Raw genomic sequence first — 23,803 nt, forward strand, 5'->3', positions numbered from 1 at the left:
GTTTTTCTTTTTTTATAAACCCACCATTTCATAAAAAAGATTTGAACACAGTTAACATGACAATCCACAGAACTTTGGCAATTAGGGCCTTTTCCAGCTATAAGCGACAAACGGTCGCTTAGGTTGGGGTCTCATCCAGTAAAAATTGTAGAATATACCAGGTGAATTTTCAAAATTTGGTTGTGCATCCGCTGTTTTTCTCTTATGACACGCACCAGGTTTCCATCCAACCTTTTTATGCGAGTAAAGTACATGACGGATAAAACATACCATGACAAGCCTGATGGAAACAGAACATTTTACGCTCAACTTTCCAAATGTTGACAAAGAATACACTGGACAAGATGGGATCTTTTTGTGTTGGTAAAATGAATTATGCGAAAATGTTTTTATGTGCAAATATTGATAGGCTTAATAACCATATCGAAGTAAACTTGGAGTCACACAATGACATGTATGGTCCTCCCATTAGGGCTCATCGGGAAAGAAATCAGGTTAACTTCACAAGGTGGTGAAAGTGCAAGGTGATGACTGATACTCCTTTCCAGTAAATATCGAGGGATTTATTCTTGTGACATGATGATCGATTTTTGGCTTCCGTCTGACAAGTATAAATAATCTCGCTCTTTTGTCCATAATAATAATCTGATCATGTAGGCTATATGGTGGATTTTGAAGAGCTAACATATACACTGCTCAACAAAAATAAAGGGAACACTTAAACAACACAATGTAACTCCAAGTCAATCACACTTCTGTGAAATCAAACTGTCCACTTAGGAAGCAACACTCACTGATTGACAATAAATTGCACATGCTGTTGTGCAAATGGAATAGACAACAGGTGGAAATTATAGGCAATTAGCAAGACACCCCCAATAAAGGAGTGGTTCTGCAGGTGGTGACCACAGACCACTTCTCAGTTCCTATGCTTCCTGGCTGATGTTTTGGTCACTTTTTAATGCTGGCGGTGCTTTCACTCTAGTGGAAGCATGAGACGGAGTCTACAACCCACACAAGTGGCTCAGGTAGTGCAGCTCATCCAGGATGGCACATCAATGCGAGCTGTGGCAAGAACGTTTGCTGTGTCTGTCAGCGTAGTGTCTAGAGCATGGAGGCGCTACCAGGAGACAGGCCAGTACATCAGGAGACGTGGAGGAGGCCGTAGGAGGGCAACAACCCAGCAGCAGGACCGCTACCTCCGGCTTTGTGCAAGGAGGAGCAGGAGGAGCACTGCCAGAGCCCTGCAAAATTACCTCCAGCAGGCCACAAATGTGCATGTGTCTGCTCAAACGGTCAGAAACAGACTCCATGAGGGTGGTATGAGGGCCCGACGTCCACAGGTGGGGGTTGTGCTTACAGCCCAACACCGTGCAGGACGTTTTTCATTTGCCAGAGAACACCAAATTCGCCACTGGCGCCCTGTGCTCTTCACAGATGAAAGCAGGTTCACACTGAGCACATGTGACAGACATGACAGTCTGGAGACGCCGTGGAGAACGTTCTGCTGCCTGCAACATCCTCCAGCATGACCGGTTTGGCGGTGGGTCAGTCATGGTGTGGGGTGGCATTTCTTTGGGGGGCCGCACAGCCCTCCATGTGCTCGCCAGAGGTAGAATGACTGCCATTAGGTACCGAGATGAGATCCTCAGACCCCTTGTGAGACCATATGCTGGTGCGGTTGGCCCTGGGTTCCTCCTAATGCAAGACAATGCTAGACCTCGTGGCTGGAGTGTGTCAGCAGTTCCTGCAAGAGGAAGGCATTGATGATATGGACTGGCCCGCCTGTTCCCCAGACCTGAATCCAATTGAGCACATCTGGGACATCATGTCTCGCTCCATCCACCAACGCCACGTTGCACCACAAACTGTCCAGGAGTTGGCGGATGCTTTAGTCCAGGTCTGGGAGGAGATCCCTCAGGAGACCATCCGCCACCTCATCAGGAGCATGCCCAGGCGTTGTAGGGAGGTCATACAGGCACGTGGAGGCCACACACACTACTGAGCCTCATTTTGACTTGTTTTAAGGACATTACATCAAAGTTGGATCAGCCTGTAGTGTGGTTTTCCACACATTTTGTGTGACTCCAAATCCAGACCTCCATGGGTTGATAAATTTGATTTCCATTGATAATTTTTGTGTGATTTTGTTGTCAGCACATTCAACTATGTAAAGAAAAAAGTATTTAATAAGAATATTTCATTCATTCAGATCTAGGATGTGTTATTTTAGTGTTCCCTTTATTTTTTTGAGCAGTGTATATATTTTTTACAAAACTTAGTCAGATAATAGTTAACCCTTTACCATTATATATCAACATACATGCCAGTTTAATTCAATTTAATATTTGTAATTCATTGCCTAAAAAAATGCTAGTGCTGCCTTTTTGTCACTGGCATTACCTGTATTTTAGATGGCAATTCAGGCTTTCCTGATTTGTAATTTCACATTTTAATTTGCATATATAATCAAAGACTGAAAAGGTTCATGCAAATATTCATGAATTGTTTAGATTTGTAATAATTTACTTTAAACTGTATGTAGAAAGTTCTAGTGTGTGACATTTTTATATTTCTACCATGTGTTTTGTGTTGTAACATCAGAAATAATTGAGGTTGAGTCATCAAAATTTGATTATCATATGCTTAAAATGCTTACTAATGCATGCAGCAGTAGTTGGGTAGATACAAATTAAAAATTCTATAAAAATGGGCAACTCTGATGCCAGAACACCAGTGTCCATGCACTAACTAATTTGCTTACTGCCCAAATAGGTTCACAGACGATGCAATCTCAACCACATTGCACACTGCCCTAACCCATCTGGACAAGAGGAATACCTATGTGAGAATGCTGTTCATCGACTACAGCTCAGCATTTAACACCATAGTACCCTCCAAACTCGTCATCAAGCTCGAGACCCTGGGTCTCGACCCCGCCCTGTGCAACTGGGTACTGGACTTCCTGACGGGCCGTCCCCAGGTGGTGAGGGTAGGTAACAACATCTCCACCCCGCTGATCCTCAACACTGGGGCCCCACAAGGGTGCGTTCTGAGCCCTCTCCTGTACTCCCTGTTCACCCACGACTGCGTGGCCATGCACGCCTCAAACTCAATCATCAAGTTTGCGGACGACACTACAGTGGTAGGCTTGATTACCAACAACAACGAGACGGCCTACAGGGATGAGGTGAGGGCCCTTGGAGTATGGTGTCAGGAAAATAACTTCACACTCAACGTCAACAAAACTAAGGAGATGATTGTGGACTTCAGGAAACAGCAGAGGGAGCACCCCCCTATCCACATCGATGGGACAGTAGTGGAGAGGGTAGTAAGTTTTAAGTTCCTCGGCGTACACATCACAGACAAACTGAATTGGTCCACCCACACAGACAGCATCGTGATAGGCGCAGCAGCGCCTCTTCAACCTCAGGAGGCTGAAGAAATTTGGCTTGTCACCAAAAGCACTCACAAACTTCTACAGATGCAATCGAGAGCATCCTGTCGGGCTGTATCACCGCCTGGTACGGCAACTGCTCCGCCCACAACCGTAAGGCTCTCCAGAGGGTAGTGAGGTCTGCACAACGCATCACCGGGGGCAAACTACCTGCCCTCCAGGACACCTACATCACCCGATGTCACAGGAAGGCCATAAAGATCATCAAGGACAACAACCACCCGAGCCACTGCCTGTTCACCCCGCTATCATCCAGAAGGCGAGGTCAGTACAGGTGCATCAAAGCAGGGACCGAGAGACTGAAAAACAGCTTCTATCTCAAGGCCATCAGACGGTTAAACAGCCAACACTAACATTGAGTGGCTGCTGCCAACACACTGACTCAACTACAGCCACTTTAATAATGGGAATTGATGGAAATTGATGTAAAATATATCACTAGCCACTTTAAACAATGCTACTTAATATAATGTTTACATACCCTACATTACTCATCTCATATGTATATGTACAGTGGGGCAAAAAAGTATTTAGTCAGCCACCAAATGTGCAAGTTCTCCCACTTAAAAAGATGAGAGAGGCCTGTAATTTTCATCAGACGTACACTTCAACTATGACAGACAAAATGAGAAAAAAAATCCAGAAAATCACATTGTAGGATTTTTAATTAATTTTTTTGCAAATTTTGGTGGAAAATAGGTATTTGGTCAATAACAAAAGTTTATCTCAATACTTTGTTATATACCCTTTGTTGGCAATGACAGAGGTCAAACGTTTTCTGTAAGTCTTCACAAGGTTTTCACACACTGTTGCTGGTATTTTGGCCCATTCCTCCATGCAGATCTCCTCTAGAGCAGTGATGTTTTGGGGCTGTTGCTGGGCAACACAGACTTTCAACTCCCTCCAAAGATTTTCTATGGGGTTGAGATCTGGAGACTGGCTAGGCCACTCCAGGACCTTGAAATGCTTCTTACGAAGCCACTCCTTCGTTGCCCGGGCGGTGTGTTTGGGATCATTGTCATGCTGAAAGACCCAGCCACGTTTCATCTTCAATGCCCTTGCTGATGGAAGGAGGTTTTCACTCAAAATCTCACGATACATGGCCCCATTCATTCTTTCCTTTACACAGATCAGTCGTCCTGGTCCCTTTGCAGAAAAACAGCCCCAAAGCATGATGTTTCCACCCCCATGCTTCACAGTAGGTATGGTGTTCTTTGGATGCAACTCAGCATTCTTTGTCCTCCAAACACGACGAGTTGAGTTTTTACTATTTTGGTTTCATCTGACCATGTGACATTCTCCCAATCTTCTTCTGGATCATCCAAATGCTCTCTAGCAAACCTCAGACGGGCCTGGACATGTACTGGCTTAACACATCTGGCACTGCAAGATTTGAGTCCCTGGCGGCGTAGTGTGTTACTGATGGTAGGCTTTGTTACTTTGGTCCCAGCTCTCTGCAGGTCATTCACTAGGTGTGGTTCTGGGATTTTTGCTCACCGTTCTTGTGATCATTTTGACCCCACAGGGTGAGATCTTGTGTGGAGCTCCAGATCGAGGGAGATTATCAGTGGTCTTGTATGTCTTCCATTTCCTAATAATAGCTCCCGCAGTTGATTTCTTCAAACCAAGCTGCCTACCAATTGCAGATTCAGTCTTCCCAGCCTGGTGCACGTCTACAATTTTGTTTCTGGTGTCCTTTGGCAGCTCTTTGGTCTTGGCCATAGTGGAGTTTGGAGTGTGACTGTTTGAGGTTGTGGACAGGTGTCTTTTATACTGATAACAAGTTCAAACAGGCGCCATTAATACAGGTAACGAGTGGAGGACAGAGGAGCCTCTTAAAGAAGAAGTTACAGGTCCGTGAGAGCCAGAAATCTTGCTTGTTTGTAGGTGACCAAATACTTATTTTCCACCATAATCTGCAATGTGATTTTCAGGATTTTCTTTTCTAATTTTGTCTGTCATAGTTGAATATGAACTATGATGAAAATTACAGGCCTCTCTCATCTTTTTAAATGGGAGAACTTGCACAATTGGTGGCTGACTAAATACTTTTTTGCCCCACTGTATATACTGTACTCTATATCATCTTTATGTAATACATGTATCACTAGCCACTTTAAACTATGCCACTTTGTTTACATACCCTACATTACTCATCTCATATGTATATACTGTACTCGATGCCATCTACTGCATCTTGCATATGCCGTTCTGTACCATCACTCATTCCTATATCTTTATGTACATATTCTTTATCCCTTTACACTTGTGTGTATAAGGTAGTAGTTTTGGAATTGTTAGGTTAGATTACTCGTTGGTTATTACTGCATTGTCGGAACTAGAAGCACAAGCATTTCGCTACACTCGCATTGACATCTGCTAACCATGTGTATGTGACAAATAAATTTGATTTGAACACCAGTGACACGATGTGAAACCAAACATTGAACGTAAACAAAGACTTCCCAAAAGCACTGATATAAACCTATTGTATGCAGTAAAACATGCAGTAAAACATGTTAACATGCTATTTCCTGTAATAACTTTTCCTGTACTAATTATTTCACATTCTAACATCACTTTTACTTGAGATGTGTTTGTTTTTAGAAAAGTTTGTTCATATGTTTGTCTTTGCCATGTTATTGTTTCATGTCCATATGTTAGCATCTCCGAGCCAGTCTCCCTTGCTTTCTAACCACTGACGCCTTCTTCTCTGGGAGCCAGTTCACATCTGCCACTTCCACACATTCAGGTGCTCCTCCAAGTACTTCCAGATACTGTGGCCAATCTGAGCTGATCTTTTGTTCACTGGCAGTGGCTTTGGCATCAGACACACAATGTGGTCATCCCCATACCGGTTGATATCGTCTCTTGGGCTTGGCCAGAAGAACTTGTTGACTTCCTTCCTGTGACATTCATTCCTTTGACGTTATGTTCTTTGACCTCTAGTATAACGCCAGGGTATGGTGGTTCATCGTGGTTCACAATGCACCACTGTCCATTGTGGTGAGCCTCTGACATCTGGACAAAGTGGAGCTGAGGTATCCGGGTCGATGACATCTGTTTGATGTGGAGGTGAAAGACCATTGCCATTAGCCGGCACTGTCGGGAGAGTGATATCTTGTAGTCCATGACATAGGCAATCCCACATGCTTTGCGCTGGTTGACAACTTATGTCTCTGTATTTTAGGATGCCAGGTGTGATACTCAGAACCTGGTGCATTGTTATGGTTCCTTTTATGGTTACCCCATAAATATTATGGGCCTTACTTTCCACTTCTTCCTCACTGACATAATGCAACTGTATTTCATATCAAATCAAATTTCAAATCTGAATTTGATTTGAGTGCCGGAGCCCCTTGCCTCCTGATCGAAAGACATTGCATCCTTTGTCTTTCCTGTGTTGGACCAAGAGGTCAGCTGTCTTCTTTAGTGAACCCCCCACTCCATCTGGAGCACCCTTTCCATGACTGGGCTCAAAAAAAGTTCCACGTACTCCCCTGGAAACCCTTCTTGAAAGGTTCAGTGCCAACCATATAGAAGTTGCCCTTTTGTTTATATTGGGTGGCATGGCCATTACTGAAGAAGTGTTGCACGGTAGGCTACTGCTGTTTAATCATGCCCGAGATGGGGTCCAGGGGAGCCCATATGACTGCGCGGTCATGCCTTCAAACTGGGTGAGATGGTGCAGAAGGAGATGGGGGACTCCTCTGCCACATAGAAGACATCAGTGTGGAGCGTCACCTGCTTGTGAAGTTTTCACTCAAATCTATATGGATCAGGCAGTTATTGGTTAGGTTCTCTCTCAAGGTCCGGTAGCTGTGGTACTGCCATTGGCTGTTGAACAGATGTTTCCTAAATTTAAAGAGCCGATACTGGAACTGGGTAACCAGCTCTTCCTCAGTTATGGCTATATCCTTCTTCATAGTGATTAAGCTAATTTTCTCTTGTTCTTCATTTGCTCTGTTGTGCTCTGTCTTGTCCAGACACCACTGTCGGGAGAGTGATTTCTTGGAGTCCATGACATGGGAAATCCCACATGCTTTGCACTGCTTAACAGAGACAACTTATGTCTCTGTATTTTAGGATGCCAGGCGTGATTACTCAGAACCTGGAGCATTTGCATGGTTCCTTTTATGGTTACACCATAAATCGTCTGTGCCTTACATTTCACTGCTTCCTCACTGACAATGTATTTTGAGTGCCAGAGTCCCTTACCTCCTTATCGAAAGACATTGCATCCTTTGTCTTTCCTGTGGCGGACCGAGGTCAACTGTCCACTTTAGTGAACCCCCCACTCCACCTCTTCGTTGGATTTGCTGTCTAGCAGGCGGTGCAGCGGAGTGTTCACTTTCTTGCCATTCGCCATAGGCGCATGCCTTTGAATTGTTGCAAACTGTGCTATCTGCAATCTCCTCCAGGTTGCTGGACTGTGAAAGACCAAGTTTGTGCATTTTATCCATTGTAAACTGCAAGTTCTCAGGAGTCTTGCACTGGCAAGTTTCTCTCCTGTGGTGTCACCACCCAAAAGGGGTTTTCCCTGCAAAAGAAGCGGTCTCTCTATCCTGCTCAACATCTTTCTGTTTTTCTGACTGACCCGACATTGCTTTTGCTACTGTCTTGTTCCTCTTTATGTGAGATCATTCAATGTGTTTCCATCGCTTTTGCATCTCTACCAATAGTTTTTGCACAAAAAGTGTTGCATTAAAATAGCAAATGTGCCTAGTCTGGCCCTTTAGCTAAACAGCTTGCAGATACTGTGCGGGTAGGCTCAGCAGGTAGGATAGTCTACAATACATGATGAGATTATTAATGATAAGAGCGAGAACATTTTTATTTGTCAAACGGCAGTCAAGTATCGATCATCATGTCACCAGAATAAGACCCTCAATATTTATTGGAAAGGAGCATCAAACTCATACTGGTCCGTGCACTTTCACCACCCTGTGAAGTTCAACATAATTCATTTCATAGTGGGAGGACCACACACCATGTCATTGCCTGACTCCAAGCTTATTTCAATATTTGTATTTTATTATGGATACCCATTTGCTGCTGCAGCAATATTGAGGCAATTTACATACAGTGGGGCAAAAAACGTATTTAGTCAGCCACCAATTGTGCAAGTTCTCCCACTTAAAAAGATGAGAGGCCTGTAATTTTCATCATAGGTACACTTTAACTATGACAGACAAAATGGAGAAAAAAAATCCAGAAAATCACATTGTAGGATTTTTTATGAATTTATTTGCAAATTATGGTGGAAAATAAGTATTTGGTCACCTACAAACAAGCAAGATTTCTGGCTCTCACAGACCTGTAACTTATTCACTTGTGGCATAATTTCCCACCACAATATTTAGACAATCTAATATTCTCTCCTGAAATTGTTTTGTTCATCTGCAGTTTATTAATCAAAATAGAGGGGGTTCCAGTTCTTTGTCTCAGGAGTTGCCATCACTTTCCCAACATACGGTGGGCTCCCTGCAAAAGCACACCACAATCAGCTGGTCTGCAAAATAGAACTGACACAAAGACCTGACAATGTGTGGGGTTATCTTTGACTTTATTTAGACAATAATTACATGATGTACATAGTGTTTCATTGAAACAAGAGTGTAACACTGGTGGGCGATGCCCTCTGCTCCTGAGGTCAAGAGATGGCTCACATACTCTCTAACCAAGACGTGCATAAAGCATGAGAGAACAGGTTATCAGGGTCACAAATAGAAGTGTGTTACACAAAGACCACTGCCACTATGCTTTGGTAGGTTCCACTTTAAACATGGTCTTTCAGAATTACAGCAAGTGGAAGAGGGAAAACCCTCTCACTATGGTTCCAGAAATGAAAGTGAACAGCTCCATACTGAATCATAGGGGGGTAAATTGATAAAGACCAAATTCACCAGCTATTTTTATAGTTTAGTGAAATGCCAATAGAAGGTTAAACAAAACATAGCATATATACAGTAGTTCAACTCATAGATATATATATATATATATGTACAATATATAAATATAGTAAAATAGATAAAATTACATTGATTTCATGTTCTTCCATAAATAATCGCAGGACAATAACAGTTTGGATGATGTGTGAGGTTAACATTGGAAGCAGGGAGCCGCTCACCTCGTGTTTGTGACGAGGTGACAAGCCAACTTTACACTATCCGTATCAATCATTTCGTAACTTTTTTTGTACCTACGGTTATGTTTAATAAGGAGAAGCTGCCAACCGTTAGAATAACACTGACATTTTGACAGACACTGAGCAGCTCACATGACATTCCTCCGCTTTCCCTCAGTTCTGCATGGAAGCCATTATGTAACGTTGATGTGACGTTTGGTTATGTGCGGTCTCAAAACCGCCATAAAACAAACTATTTTAGCAAGTTAAACAGGTACATTACAACCACGCATGTGGTCAAATTCAAGATATTCTTCCGTAAAGAAAAAAAGTGTAACGTCCCCCTCCCCTTAGCATCCGGGGGATTTGACAGGGAGCATGCCCCATCTACAAGCAGTAGTATCATCGCTGTGCTAGATTTGAACAAGGTCTTCAATACATTACAATGCGTAATACATTTCTTTAAAAGAGATCTTTTGCAACTTCCAGTGTGGGGTTTTGAGAAGGCAGGTTTCGTTGATTCATACTAAGCATTTTACAAGTGAAGCCGACACCACTAGCTAGGTCACACAGCCTTGGTACAAATACTGATAAGCGGTCTAGTAGTCCGTGAACATACAATTTCCTCACGAGTGTGCTGAACATTAAGTGCTTTTTAAATATATAAACACATATTACAAATACCTTTTTTGGCAATGTTTTAAAAAAATAAGAAGTTGAACACTAAATTATTCACGTCGAGTAGAGTCTGCTGTCACGTTCTTCACCTCTAATGAGTTCTGGGATTCCAGGATGTCCGCGGTTGCGTGCGGCCCTGGTTGAGAAAAGTTGTCGCCGTGCCCAAAAAGCTGAGCTCACACGCAGTACCTGAATATGAGCTGCATTGGAACTCTACAACTACACCATCCCTGTTTGAGGCACCGTCAAATGTTTCAACTCTACCAGAATAACAAAAAAAGAGAAAGTCCAAAACGGGAAACGAAACAAAGAAAGCACAACGAAAGGAAAAAAGAAAATCACCACCTGTGTGGCTTAACTGCATACTGTACAAAGTTCAGTACATTCTCATTGGAATGGTATAGTCTCTTGCTTAGAGTTCAAAGCCGAACATTGTTGTATGTGAGGTCATATTCTTCTTCTTGGGTAGCAGTCTTAGCGGTCAGATGTTTAGCGGCTGAGCTGCGGATGGTGTGGTGCCCACCCCTGGTGGATGAGGTATCCTAGTGTCCATTGGCGGCTTGTGAGGCGTTGTTGATCCAGTCCAGGGTGATGAGGGTCAAGCTGCCGATCATGACAAAGAAACCACTGCACAGGAAGATGGATGCCTGGAGAGAGAGGGAGGACAAGACGGTTGGGCTTAGCACAACAAACACAACAAGGCTTTCTTCTCCACTATACGATTGTCGCTCCTTGCCAGGAGTCACAGACCACAACACCCACAAACACATCAATTGCATGGACTAAAAATGAGAGGGATGGTTTCTTACTCCGATTTTCTGCACAGACTTCATGGGCTCCTTCTTGACCAGTTTGATATAGAAGGCCGAGGGCAGGATGAAGATCAACATGGCTGCCGCAGATGCACCTGAAGAGGAAGATGACAGGCTCAGTGGGGATGTTCACCTCTTTTCTTTCTCTATTACAACTTCTGGATTCTGTGCTGTTCAACTTCTAGAACTGCACCTGACCAGCTGAACACATTCACTCACCGATGAAGCCGAAGATGTCTCTGATGGAGGGGACGAAGATAACCAGACAGTTTGTGCTGGCCAGCAGAACCACGGTGATGATGGTGTGGCGGATCCAGCTGAACTCCTTGGAGGCACACAGCAGCTGGTTGACCGACGTGCGGATCTACAGAGAGACAGAGACGGGGGACCAAGGTCAACATGGTGGCAATACCGAACTTGACAACGCTCACAAGTTTTGGATGGATGGACAGACAGACGAGCTGCCAGCCAGACAGATAGATAGATGTCGGGCTTACGGGAAACAGCACCACAGGGACAGTCAGGGTGACAGCTGTCAGCACGGCCAGACGAACGATGAGTAGGATCACGTCAGCCTTGTAGACCTTGGAGTAGGTGTGCAGAAGTTCGGACTCCACATGCACTGTAAAGCCAATCCAATACGGTCATTTAATTTATGCTTGTTTCCTTCTCACTTATAAAGTCACATATTCAATTCATTTCCACACCTTTCAAATATTCAGATATCCAGACACAGGGCCCATGTGTGACCAACCGGGTATCGAACCCTGGTCAGCAATGCTCTATAATAACCCCTACGGTCAACATTGACTCATTTAGCTGTATTATTGGTGTTCGTTCAGAAAGGTCTTTGTAACCTGCCTGTTACATGTCCAGCCAAATCAAACTGAGATTGGGAGATCAATTGGAATACAGCTAAGATTATTCGAGGTTGTGCGTAACTTTCGCACCCTCGTTCATTCGTTTTCGTCATGTCGTCCTTGCTAACGAGGGCCATTGCGTAGCCATACTTTTAGGGAAGTCTGGAACATGGCTGGACACCTGCTGCGATGTCCTTGCCATAACAAATATACAGGATCATTGGTGTATTTCTCATGGGGGACAGTCCTTGCAAAACAACTGTTTGTATGAGCCCCGAAACGGACTGTTTCCTTCTCAAACTAGTTTTGTATCCGACTGTTAAAAAATGGATGAATATGTTTCTAAGGGGGGCGGGGCTGGCTCACCGTTGAAGGTCAGATATCCGAAGAGAGCAGCCAGCAGGTACATGATGAACATGGCCAGGAAAGACACGTTGGCCACGCCCTGCATCTTTCTACGGGAACGACTGGGAAAGAAGAGGAGGTTTAGACAACACAGAACCACTGCTCTTTTCTCTTTCTTCCTTCACAGATACTTCAGATATAAACTGTGTGTGTGTTTGTGTGTGATTGTGCACTTCTGTGTGTGGCAGCTGGGTAAACAGCAATAGACTCACTCTTTAAGCTCCTCGTACATGGGCAGGACGGCGGGGTGGCAGACAAAGGCGAACGTCAGGATAGGAACAGCATACACAGTCTGAAGGAGAGCGTTAGACAAGACCGTTAGACATTTGACACATGCACAGACATAAAAAAAACTAATACAGGTACGAAAGCACTTGGGCATCCATTAAGTAGTTCTCTTTCTATTTATCGATTTACCACTCAACAAATCTGTCCATTTCTCACCTGAGAGTTAAAGACAAAGTATTTGGGTGTGCAGACGTCCTCGTTGTAGACACCGGCGGTGGTATTGAGGAAGCCCATCGTGTTGTTCAGGACCTTGCTAACCGTCTCGTTCAGTATCACGTCCATGTTAGGGATGAAAGGGCACGGGATCTGGAACTTCTTATAGATCACCTGGAAAAGCAACCAAGCCCATTTAGACTCCCATACAAAAGGTACAGACTATTGGCTACATACATTGCTAATTGGTGATATAACTACTACAGATTAAAACTCATTACTTTTAGAAAGCAACGTACAATAGAGGGGATAGGTCATTTGAAATGCTTGGTCATGGTCCGGCTAGTGTGAGCTGGTCAGAATTGTAAACCAATGTGTCAGTTATTCAGGTGTTCTATCTTCATTTGACCAGTTTCTCACTGCATGAAAATAGTCCTGCAGCGACAGGAATTTTGAATTTCTGTATGGATTATAATTAATGGAAATGTGGTTGATACATTTTAGTTAGGATAAATCAAGATTTATCTGCAAATCTACCATTCCAGTGTTTTACTTGCTATATTGTATTTACTTTGCCACCATGGCCTTTTTTTGCCTTTACCTCCCTTATCTCACCTCATTTGCTCAGATCGTATTTGCTCACACCTGTTTATACTGTATTATTGACTGTATGTTTGTTTTACTCCATGTGTAACTGTGTCGTTGTATGTGTCGAACTGCCTTGCTTTATCTTGGCCAGGTCGCAATTGTAAATGAGAACTTGTTCTCAACTTGCCTACCTGGTTAAATAAAGGTGAAAAAAAAAACTTAAATACACTACAATTTGCATTTCCTACTGTGCAGGAACATTATCTTAGACAACAGAGTGATAAAATTAAGATATCATATCTGTAGGTGAGCTATTCACTACAATAACCTGAACTGTAAAGACCACAACAGCGGAGTAGTTTAGGATGTTGACTCACCACAATCAGGAAGAACACCATGCAAAGCAGGGAGAAACCACTTGTGTAACCAAGGTAACCTGAAGTAAGGTAACAGAGAGAGAAAAAAACATTGAGTACTTCATATACTATGGAAATGTAAGATAGTAAATATACTAACAATTGTGTAATATCCCTGTTATAACATATATTAAAACCATATTACAATGAATAAGAATGTACTCTTCTAAGGCAATATATTAACTTTATCAGTCAAAAAGGAATCTAATGTAAACAAACTGTTCTGGCCCCTATTACACACACACGTTGCCAAAGTGCGTCATGATCCCCTGCCCTTTCCCAACATTTTACACAAGTGCTGCATTTCACAACACACGTGTACACACACACACACACCACACACACACAAAGTAAAGTGCCACACTCTGTATTGTGTCTTACCAAGGTTTCTGAGAAGTGAGAGTGGCAGGATGATGACAACTGACACCAAGATCACAAGATAGTCCCCGTTCGCATACCACTCTCTGGAACGCACAGGAGAGACAAGACCTCGTCATTCACTGTACACACATATCACCACACAGTTTAATATAATAACACACAGTTACACCCACACACGCTTACACACATTCATATCCCAGCATTTATCTAGCTTTTGTGAAAAAATATGACCTATATCAAAACTTTTGTATCGTTCGTTTCCCATTTGACTGGTGTTGTAAAATACAAACATGGCAGAATGTCTGCAATGCACACAGAAATAGCAGCCTGCACTTAGGGTGGTCTAGCTACATGCTGGCAACACTACATGAATGTTTGATGGGCCAGTTGGTTGGTCTGAATGAGCTCATCCAGAGGTCTGTCTCTGTGCAGCACTGGCTCTTCTAAAAGGACCCTTTGAACGGCTGCCGACAACACACTGTCCCTGCTCCCTCCTCTCCCTCTCTGCTGAGAGGGACAAAGAGGCCTCTTCACATCTTCCCAGCACAGCACTCAAAAACAACCCACCGCCATTTTGAATGACACCAAAGTCACTGCTTCACCTCGAGGGTCGACCTCTCAAAATCAACCATGGGCCATTTTTCAAACCAAACTCTAACAGCAGACTAAAAGACTCACACACACACCAACGCACACACAGAATCTAGAGACAAAGCTGCTTACCCGTTGGTAGCTCCCACGAAGGCTTGGATAACGATCGGCAGCTCGTACTTCACAATGTAGAGGTAGCTGGACATGGCTGCAAAGGTAAAAGCAAAGTCACGGTTAGTCAAAGTCATATTGCATCAAAACATGCCTTATTTTGTTCCAAAACAGACATCTCTGAGACATAAATGGTTCTAGAAGCACTAACTAAGGATGAATAGGCCTGTTGGTTCGCAGAAGGGATGTTTGTTCCATTGAAAAGTCTAGTACCCTTGCAAATATTTATTGTAAACATTTACAGAACCATTTGGTTTATGGGAAATGGGCTGCTCTTCCTTTTCTGAGTGTGACCACTGACATTTAGACTTTGGACTTTTTTCCACATAGTCTCATTGATCCACTAGGAGTTGACTGTCTCCCTGACTTTGATCTGTCTTTCTGAATGACCATTGAAGTGTCCTTAGTTCTCACCTCCGATGTTCTGCATGGTGATGGAGATGGATGCAGCCAGTTTCCCGGGCATGCCGAAAGCCTTGTAACCCAGCTGTTCATAGACCAGTGACCCTCCTTCATTGGCTGTCTTTAGAAGCAAGTGCACAGAGTACAGGGAGAAGATGGACACAGCCACCAGGAGAATTCTGTGGAGAGAAGAGGAACATTGTATCACGAGTAAGGTACGGAACCAGGCCAAAGGACTGCTATTGCCTGCAAGACTGGTAAGGGCTATTATCGACTGGAATTAACCACACGGACACCCTGTAACCCGGTTGACTACTGATAGGTGCATATTGGATAAGTGCAAGCTTGGTTTCCGTTCGGTGCATTTCACCAGTCCCAATTCAAACACATTATTTTGACTTGATCTCCCGATGGTTCCATCTGAACGTGGAGACAAAAAACGCCATAGGTCAACGCAAGGCTAAAATTCACATGGAAAATGTGTTCTGACCATCGCAAGGACACATCTCATGTTGACCATGTTGAGGCTGGGGAAGTGACATACAAGCGACTTCTCTACTGTACTGTAGCACCCAAACACAGGGATCAATAGGTTCTGTCTGTGAGCTGATCTGCAAAGACCTTGTCATGGGGACAGTTTTGATGCAACACAGCTATGCACAATCCAGATGCAGGGATGTGATTTGGACAATGGGCTCCAGGTCAGGATATTCTATCTAGCAGCCAAGCCGTGCAGAGCTAACACTGTCACTGAGAAAAATATAAGCTATGGTCACATTATGAAGGCCTTGTGAAAATCATTTCACTCACACACACAATTTCAGAACCACAACACAGTGGTATAGAGATGATTACTCAACTCAGCTACTTGTCACCGTTTACACTTCTGCCCATAATAGTTTAGTCTACATTTTATCATATCATATGCACTTCACTGACTCACCAAATATACCTTAGATGACCCCAAGGTAATTGTTTTCACTCTGTAAATACTGAATCTACCCAGCGGTGAAGTGTTTGCAAGTCCCATGGCGTGGAAACCTTTTGCAAACAAAGATTTTTTTAAACGGAGGCCTTTGTGAAAATACACAAATGATTTTATACACTGAAGATGGTATGTTGGCGGAAATGCAGAAGCCAAATGAATAAAGGGTTTTGCATTGAGTGCCCAGGTTTTTTTCAGTATGGTATATATATTTTACAGAATTTCTCCTATTTCACAATGATACACAAATAATCAGAGGTATTATATTCATAATTCATATTCATAAGCTGTTGGAGAAAGTGGCCCTTCAGACTGGCTACCCTCTGGGCACAGACGTCATTTCAACGTCTAGTTTTGATTTAAATTTGGTTGATTTGTCAACTAACGTGAATTCAACGTGAAATCAACAAAGAATGTAATGTCATTGGATTTTGGTTAAACGTTGGTTGAAATGACTTGTAATGAGTGTAATGGAGAGAAGAAGAGTCTACTGGAATGGCGGGGGAGGGGGGGGGGCTCCATTCATGATCTCATGTGAGGCCCGTTTACAGTACCTTACACTTTATATAACTCTTGCCCCAATGCAGAAAGATTAGCGCTGCTAAGCGGCTTCCCCCCGGCTTCGAGTGACTGGCCCAAATGAAAGGCCCCCCGATGCTAGTGCGCCACACACCCAACCCCAGCGCTCACAATCGTACGCCCGCTGTTTGTAAACACTGACCTGCGTGGCTACTAGCTACCGTGCCCTGCGGTAGCATAAGCTTTGATCTCTGTAGGCTGTCTCACCAGCTTACTCTAACTCCCTTCAGGGTTATCCAATGCCCTGTCTTAGACAAGGACACATCTCCAGTAGACTGTGGATAAATGCTGTGCTCAGGTTGTATGTACAGTCTCTATGCCTCACATTGGTAGATATTGAGATGTGTGACCTTATTGTGCTGTAGCTGGTGGTATATCACACTGCTAAGTTTAGAATGTGCTGTATTGCTTCTGATATGACTGAGTGCATTCAGACTCAGAGTTCCACAAACTATCTTCTACACTAGCAACATACAGTGATATTCTATATTGCATCCTATTCAATGTGATGTTGACTTACATTTGAGTTATTTAGTGGATGCTGTTATCCAAAGCGACTTACAGGAGCAATTTGGGTTAAGGGCCTTGCTCAAGAGCACATCGACAGATTTTTCACCCAAGGGATTCAAACAAGAACACTTTGGGTTATTGGCACAACCCGATTAACCGCTAGGCTACCTGCCGCTCCTAATTCCTACTACCTACTTCCCAGATTCATAAAGCTGAGCTCCATTTCAATTGTGGATGTGTATGTTCATTCCAATTATTTATATATACACTAGTTGACTGACAGGGGGTGCTGTTTTGATGCTACTGCGCCTTCATCTTGGCACCCTCCCACCATTGTAAAAAACAATTTTGGAAGCTATCAAATAAAATACATGTATTAATGTGTACATTTGTTTTTGCCACATGTATTGAGTTAACAGACACCTAAATGCATAATTGAAAGTATATTATTTGAGTTAAACATAAAAAAGCACAAAAAATATATATACAACGTTTTTCCTTAAAGTAGAATGGTACTAATGTTACTGTCCCCTCTACAACAACAAAATACTTAAATACATGTAATTTTGTCCTTGAAAAATTGTATTGAAATACTGTAGAATTCCATTCATTCCTATGGAGGACTACTCTTTCTGGGGACTGCCAATATGGCCGACCGGTGGCTTCAAAGCCTCTCATTGGCCAATACATAGCATCAGCAATCCTGGGATATATCATTGGTGTTAACCTCTTTAAAACAGACACCACTATCTCTTCGTCACACCTTGCAAGCTGCAGACATTGCCATTGGATGACACAGTGTGAACGTTGATTGACCCCGCAGTACAGTTTACAGTTTTTATTTAGAAAGCCCTTTTTACATCAGCAGATGTCACTAAGTGCTTATACAGCAACCCAGCCTAAAACCCCTAACAACAAGCAATGCAGATGTGCAATTGATTTCAATGAAACCCAAGTCTGACACTGGCATACAGGAACACAAGAACAGTACTCACACAAAGAGTGCAATGCCAGTGTTGGCCATGGCATAAGAGAGACCAAGGATGCCACTGCCCATAATAGCATTGCCCAGGTTGAAGACTGACATCCCGAAAGAGGCGGTGCCTGGATGCTGTTGAGAATAAAGTCAAATTTACTCAGTAAGAAAAAAAACTCAAATAAATGCACAGTAAACCATAAGCCTCAAATTGGGTAACCTATATGTTATCAGTCCAGCACTTACATAATCTGTTTCATACTTCTTCTTGTCCAGGTGGTAGTCTGGAAGGAAGTTTTGACTCTCCGCATCCATATCGGGATATTGACTGGAAATCAAACACGCATAAAGCATTTATTTAATGGATTAATCCCATTCCAATTCAGCCGTTAAAACAAACATAATACAAGTTCCACAAAAATATGCAAGTTGATGACATTTCTGCGGTTAGAAACACAGGCATAAGTCTACTGCAGAGCATCTTCAGACCCAGCAGGCTGCAGTGCCTCACCTGTCAATAGGAACCTTCTTGGTTGGACAGGAACTGTATTCATGACTATTGGAACTGACACTGCTATCCTCATCAGGGGAAATGCTGAAGCGGCTCATCTCTGTCTTTGCAGTGGCCTGTTTCATGCTGTAAAATAAACAAACGGAAAACCTTGAAGCAATTTGTGTTAATTTGTGAACTTCTTGCCTGCACCATTCCCACTCTCTTTTTTTATTGTACCGTGAGTTTTACCAGGGACGTCGAATAATCAATATTGGACAGGGAGAGACTAGGCTACTCAATGCGCTGCAGCTACCTCATAAATTTGAAGTCATGTGACCAGACGAAGGGGGGTTGACTCATCCCAGGAGCCAGTGGAAAAATACCAGCCGCCCGGCATCCGCGTCTATCCACATCAGCGCAGCGTCACATACCCAATATGAATGACAAAAGCATTGCGCAAGTCTTTTCATCCCCAATTTCAACGTGTTAAATAAGAAGAATTGCCATTTTAATCAGCCAATATATGTAACTAACAAATCCCGTGTATTCAAACAGAATGTGAGATCATGTTATTAGTTTAGGGTTTTGATAGAGCACAGCCTAATCTAAAACATTTTAGACATGGGACTGTTCAATAATTCGATTTTGGGCTCCATTTAATAAGATTTCTTCCATGACTGACTGATGGAAACAAAGGCACGTGCTTGTCTATTATGGACTGGCACCATTTTGCGCAGAGCTCTAAGTCCTATATCTGTCTTAGATATCCTCAACTGTAGCTTACAGTTGCATGATTCATTTGGGTTGCATAATTTATTGGACGTTGATGTCTCTTATTTACAAGTATCCCAAATAAGTGAAAAGACTCAACCATCAAATCCATTACATTCCTTCCTTGGTTACCGCCCCGACATTCCTCTAGAAAGAATGTGGCCCACTAGCCTACAGCATCAGTGATATTTATTTATATACTTGCGAGTCTGGCCCGTTGCGCTGTGTAGCCTAGGCCTATAGCATAGCATCATAAATATTATAAAGAATATAGAAATAAAAAGCTATAACCTAATACATTTGATCTTTGCGCCTAACTGATCTTGACTAATTGACTAGGGAAATAACATGCAAGAGATTATATACATCGGCCCGCTATTTCACTACACAATATTTGGGCTAATTATTTCACCCATTTTCCAATAGAATAGACTTAATTACTTACAATACAGAATACAGCAATTTATTAGGCCTACAGAATTGTAAATTACAATTTATAAATAGAGAATTACAAGATAATTAGCCTACACCGGGTAACCCAGCATATTTCCTGGTAGACAGTAAAAGATGCGGCGCAGACAGAATCTTACCTTTGATAAAACGAATAAAATCCCTATGAAAAAGTGGCGATCCTTAGCAATTTTAATTTAAACAATTCCTTCACCGTTGAATGTCTCCAATATTCTACTAAAAACTATTTATCCTTGAGGTTTTAAATTCCCAATTATCAGCAACAATAAATGTACTTCAGATACAATGAAATTGTCCCAATTAAATAGGAAAATAACTTAAAATGTGGATACACTTGTATAATAATTGCTTAAAAGCTCAATTTTAAGATGTTATATTAAATCAAATTGCCAATGATGTGATGCGCAACTTGAATTTACGTTGTCTAAACGAGGAGGGGTTTGTCTGCACCTTTATATCTATCCAGCATTGCATCAGCTCGAGGAGGAAGGGGAGTGGCTTTTTGCCTTGGCGACAGGCATAGACTTTACACACACCAGAATGAATGACGCGGTTTGTGTACAAACACACGGTACAGGAAAGGGGGTGGTTCAGTCCGCCCTTCACAATGTGCAATCGGTTATCTTGATTTCTGCTAATTGAAAAAGTTTAAGTCAAATTCTGATCATGTATTTGGATCACTGTGTCCTCATTAGTTTTGTTCTGTGTGTTGCACTGAGCCTAGCCAATAGTCTATACTTTAAACTATAGCCCATAGTAGTCTAGGCCAACATTCCTTTGGTTTAACCCACCCCGATAATTAGGCCATGACTCCTTTTCTGGACCGTTTTTTATTTGGTTCCCGGACATGAAATTGACAAGACGATGAACTGATGAGAAAGCACAAGATTGGGTGTCAGTCGAATTTTAAATGCGACTAAAGCTTCAAAGAAGACCTCCCAGTATCAAGAAGATTAACGTACGCAAACGAATCATGTGACGATGGTTCAGTGAGCGCGCCAGGAATCCTTGTCATCCCAATCCTTTGTCATGAAGTGACTCCCTTACATCTGCTTTAGGTTCACACTCTGCTCCTTTGCGAGTGTAAGCAACGCATTGGTTCTCTCACCCATGCTGTTAAAGTTATGTTTACACACTCTTTCTAAACAAACTAAGCTGCCCCTGACTTCACACACAGGCTCTGTCTCTGTTATTGTTATCTGTGTCACACACACACGCACACACACACACACACCATACATGTTAGGCTATTACACATGTATTAGGCTATCACTTTATTATTGTCCGTAGCAGGGTCAATGTTTCTCAGTATGCCACACATTTTTTGATGGATTCAGCTGGGGTGTCTGACATTAAGGTGAAATCACACAGTTTCGTAACAGAGAGGGGTTCATAACCCCTTTTTCATTCATTATATTAGCAGCAGTCGGGTCTTTACTTATGCTTCATGAACTTGTGACTCAAGTACATATGAACCCATGGCACTGTTAGAAAATAGGGATTTCTGAGAACAAGTTTGCAGATGAACAAAGTTAATGTTGTTTGGTGGACCAGTTGGACCTCAGTGGTTAGGGTTAGTTGCTGATTCAGGAGATATTACTGTAAAGAGCCCACTAGTCCTACCTACAATGTCCACTATTAGTGCCAGGTTAATTTCTATGTGATAGCAGAACAGTATACAATGCAAAACATACTAACCCTGTGTGGGTATGAACAACCTCCCAGCCTATAGACCAAAACGTAGCAACACAGATGTACACACCACACACACACACACACACACACACACACACACACACACACACACACACACACACACACACACACACACACACACACACACACACACACACACACACACACACACACACACACACACACACACACACACACACACACAGACACAGACACACAGACACAGATACACACACAGATACACACACACATTATTCCCCTCTCAGTCACACATGAGTTAGTTTGTGTATAGGTCTGTGGGAGCCATTGTTTGGGGCTTTAGAATGACCCTGCCAAACTAAGACGGATCAGGAAAGTGGAGCAGGGCCTGGATTTGGGCCGATTCCCCAGCCTTGCCATGGCCCCATGCTACATTAAAACATAATTTAAGCTGATGCGTCCAGATACAGGCCGTGGGGCAGGCACCTCGGGAGTGGGAATTATCTTAAATTAACGTAACTTTTGACTGATACACAAGAGTGTGAAGTCTAAATGTTGTCAATGTCTGTCTATGGATTTGGATGGAATGCACCCAATTATATATTTCTATAGGACACTGTAGTTTAAATTATCATTTGGTTTGTCACCTCTGTACCCTGTTACTGTCCCAAATACCTGTATGAGTAGCTTAAAGCATTACTACCTCCTTAAAATTCTGCTGAGCATTCTAGCATTCTAGCATTCTAGTGTGTTACTAAACCGAAAGCCTACTGTCAGCTGATTGGCTGCAAGAGGTGTAGAGATATTTTATTTATCAACCATTTCCTGTTCACTTTCTCGGAAAGGAAGCGACCAACTTGAAAGTAAAGGACCAAAAAGGCATAGCAAAGGAGATCTACTTGAAGATTGTGCCTCTTTGTCTCTGCAAGGCTAATATCACCGCAATAATTACATCCGGTTTTCATATATATACAGTTGAAGTCTGAAGTTTAAATACACTTAAACCACTCCACAAATTTCTTGTTAACAAACTATAGCTTTGGCAAGTCGGTTAGGACATCTACTTTGTGCATGACACAAGTCATTTTTCCAACAACGGTTTACAGAGAGATTATTTCATTTATAATTCACTGTATCACAGTTCCAGTGGGTCAGAAGTTTACATAAACTAAGTTGACTGTGCCTTTAAACAGCTTGGAAAATTCCAGAAAATGATGTCATGGCTTTAGAAGCTTCTGATAGGCCAATTGACATCATTTGAGTCAATTGGAGGTGTACCTGGGGGTGTATTTCAAAGCCTACCTTCAAACCCAGTGACTCTTTGCTTGACATCATGGGAAAATCAAAAGAAACCAGCCAAGACCTAAAAAAATTAATTGTAGACCTCCACAAGTCTGGTTCATCCTTGGGAGCAATTTCCAAACACCTGAAGGTACCACGTTCATCTGTACAAACAATAGTACGCAAGTATAAACACCATGGGACCACGCAGCCGTCATACCGCTCAGGAAGGAGACGTGTTCTGAATGTACTTGAATGTACATTCAGAACACAAATGAATGTACTTTGGTGCGAAAAGTGCAAATAAATCCCAGAACAACAGCAAAGGACCTGGTGAAGATGCCCTAAAACCGCTCTAATAAAGCCAGACTACGGTTTGCAACTGCACATGGGGACAAAGATCGTACCTTTTGGAGAAATGTTCTCTGGTCTGATGAAACAAAAATAGAACTGTTTGGCCATAATGACCATTCTTATGTTTCGAGGAAAAAGGGGGTGGCTTGCAAGCCGAAGAACACCATCCCAACCATGAAGCATGGGGGTGGCAGCATCATGTTGTGGGGGTGCATTGCTACAGGAGGGACTGGTGCACTTCACAAAATAGATCTTATCATGAGGGAGGAAAATTATGTGGATATATTGAAGCAACATATCAAGACATCAGTCAGGAAGTTAAAGCTTGGTCGCAAATGGCTATTGCAAATGCAAAATGACCCCAAGTATACTTCCAAAGT

The 23,803-nt window shown here is 42.7% G+C and overlaps 1 protein-coding gene across 2 annotated transcripts; it reads right to left on the reverse strand.

The window, feature by feature from the left end:
- Window positions 1–9,006: 9,006 nt before the first annotated feature.
- LOC110490511 (sodium-coupled neutral amino acid transporter 2) lies at window positions 9,007–20,577 on the reverse strand. Of its 2 annotated transcripts, none has more exons than XM_021563934.2 (15): window positions 20,234–20,577; window positions 18,891–19,016; window positions 18,626–18,707; window positions 18,399–18,514; window positions 15,342–15,508; window positions 14,889–14,964; window positions 14,166–14,248; window positions 13,746–13,804; window positions 12,784–12,954; window positions 12,552–12,631; window positions 12,301–12,401; window positions 11,572–11,696; window positions 11,294–11,438; window positions 11,072–11,169; window positions 9,007–10,909 (listed from the first exon to the last, which is right to left on the reverse strand). In XM_021563934.2, exons 2-15 carry the CDS (start codon window positions 19,013–19,015, stop codon window positions 10,805–10,807), a joined length of 1,533 nt encoding a protein of 510 aa, XP_021419609.1. In that variant the 5' UTR covers window position 19,016; window positions 20,234–20,577; the 3' UTR covers window positions 9,007–10,804. The 2 variants fall into 2 exon arrangements, with proteins under 2 accessions (XP_021419609.1, XP_036800788.1); XM_036944893.1 differs by lacking the exon at window positions 20,234–20,577 and adding an exon at window positions 19,186–19,205.
- Between the last annotated feature and the right edge of the window lie 3,226 nt (window positions 20,578–23,803).

The sequence above is a fragment of the Oncorhynchus mykiss genome, chromosome 15, assembly GCF_013265735.2.
Source record: "Oncorhynchus mykiss isolate Arlee chromosome 15, USDA_OmykA_1.1, whole genome shotgun sequence".
In the NCBI taxonomy this organism is placed as follows: Eukaryota; Metazoa; Chordata; class Actinopteri; order Salmoniformes; family Salmonidae; genus Oncorhynchus; species Oncorhynchus mykiss.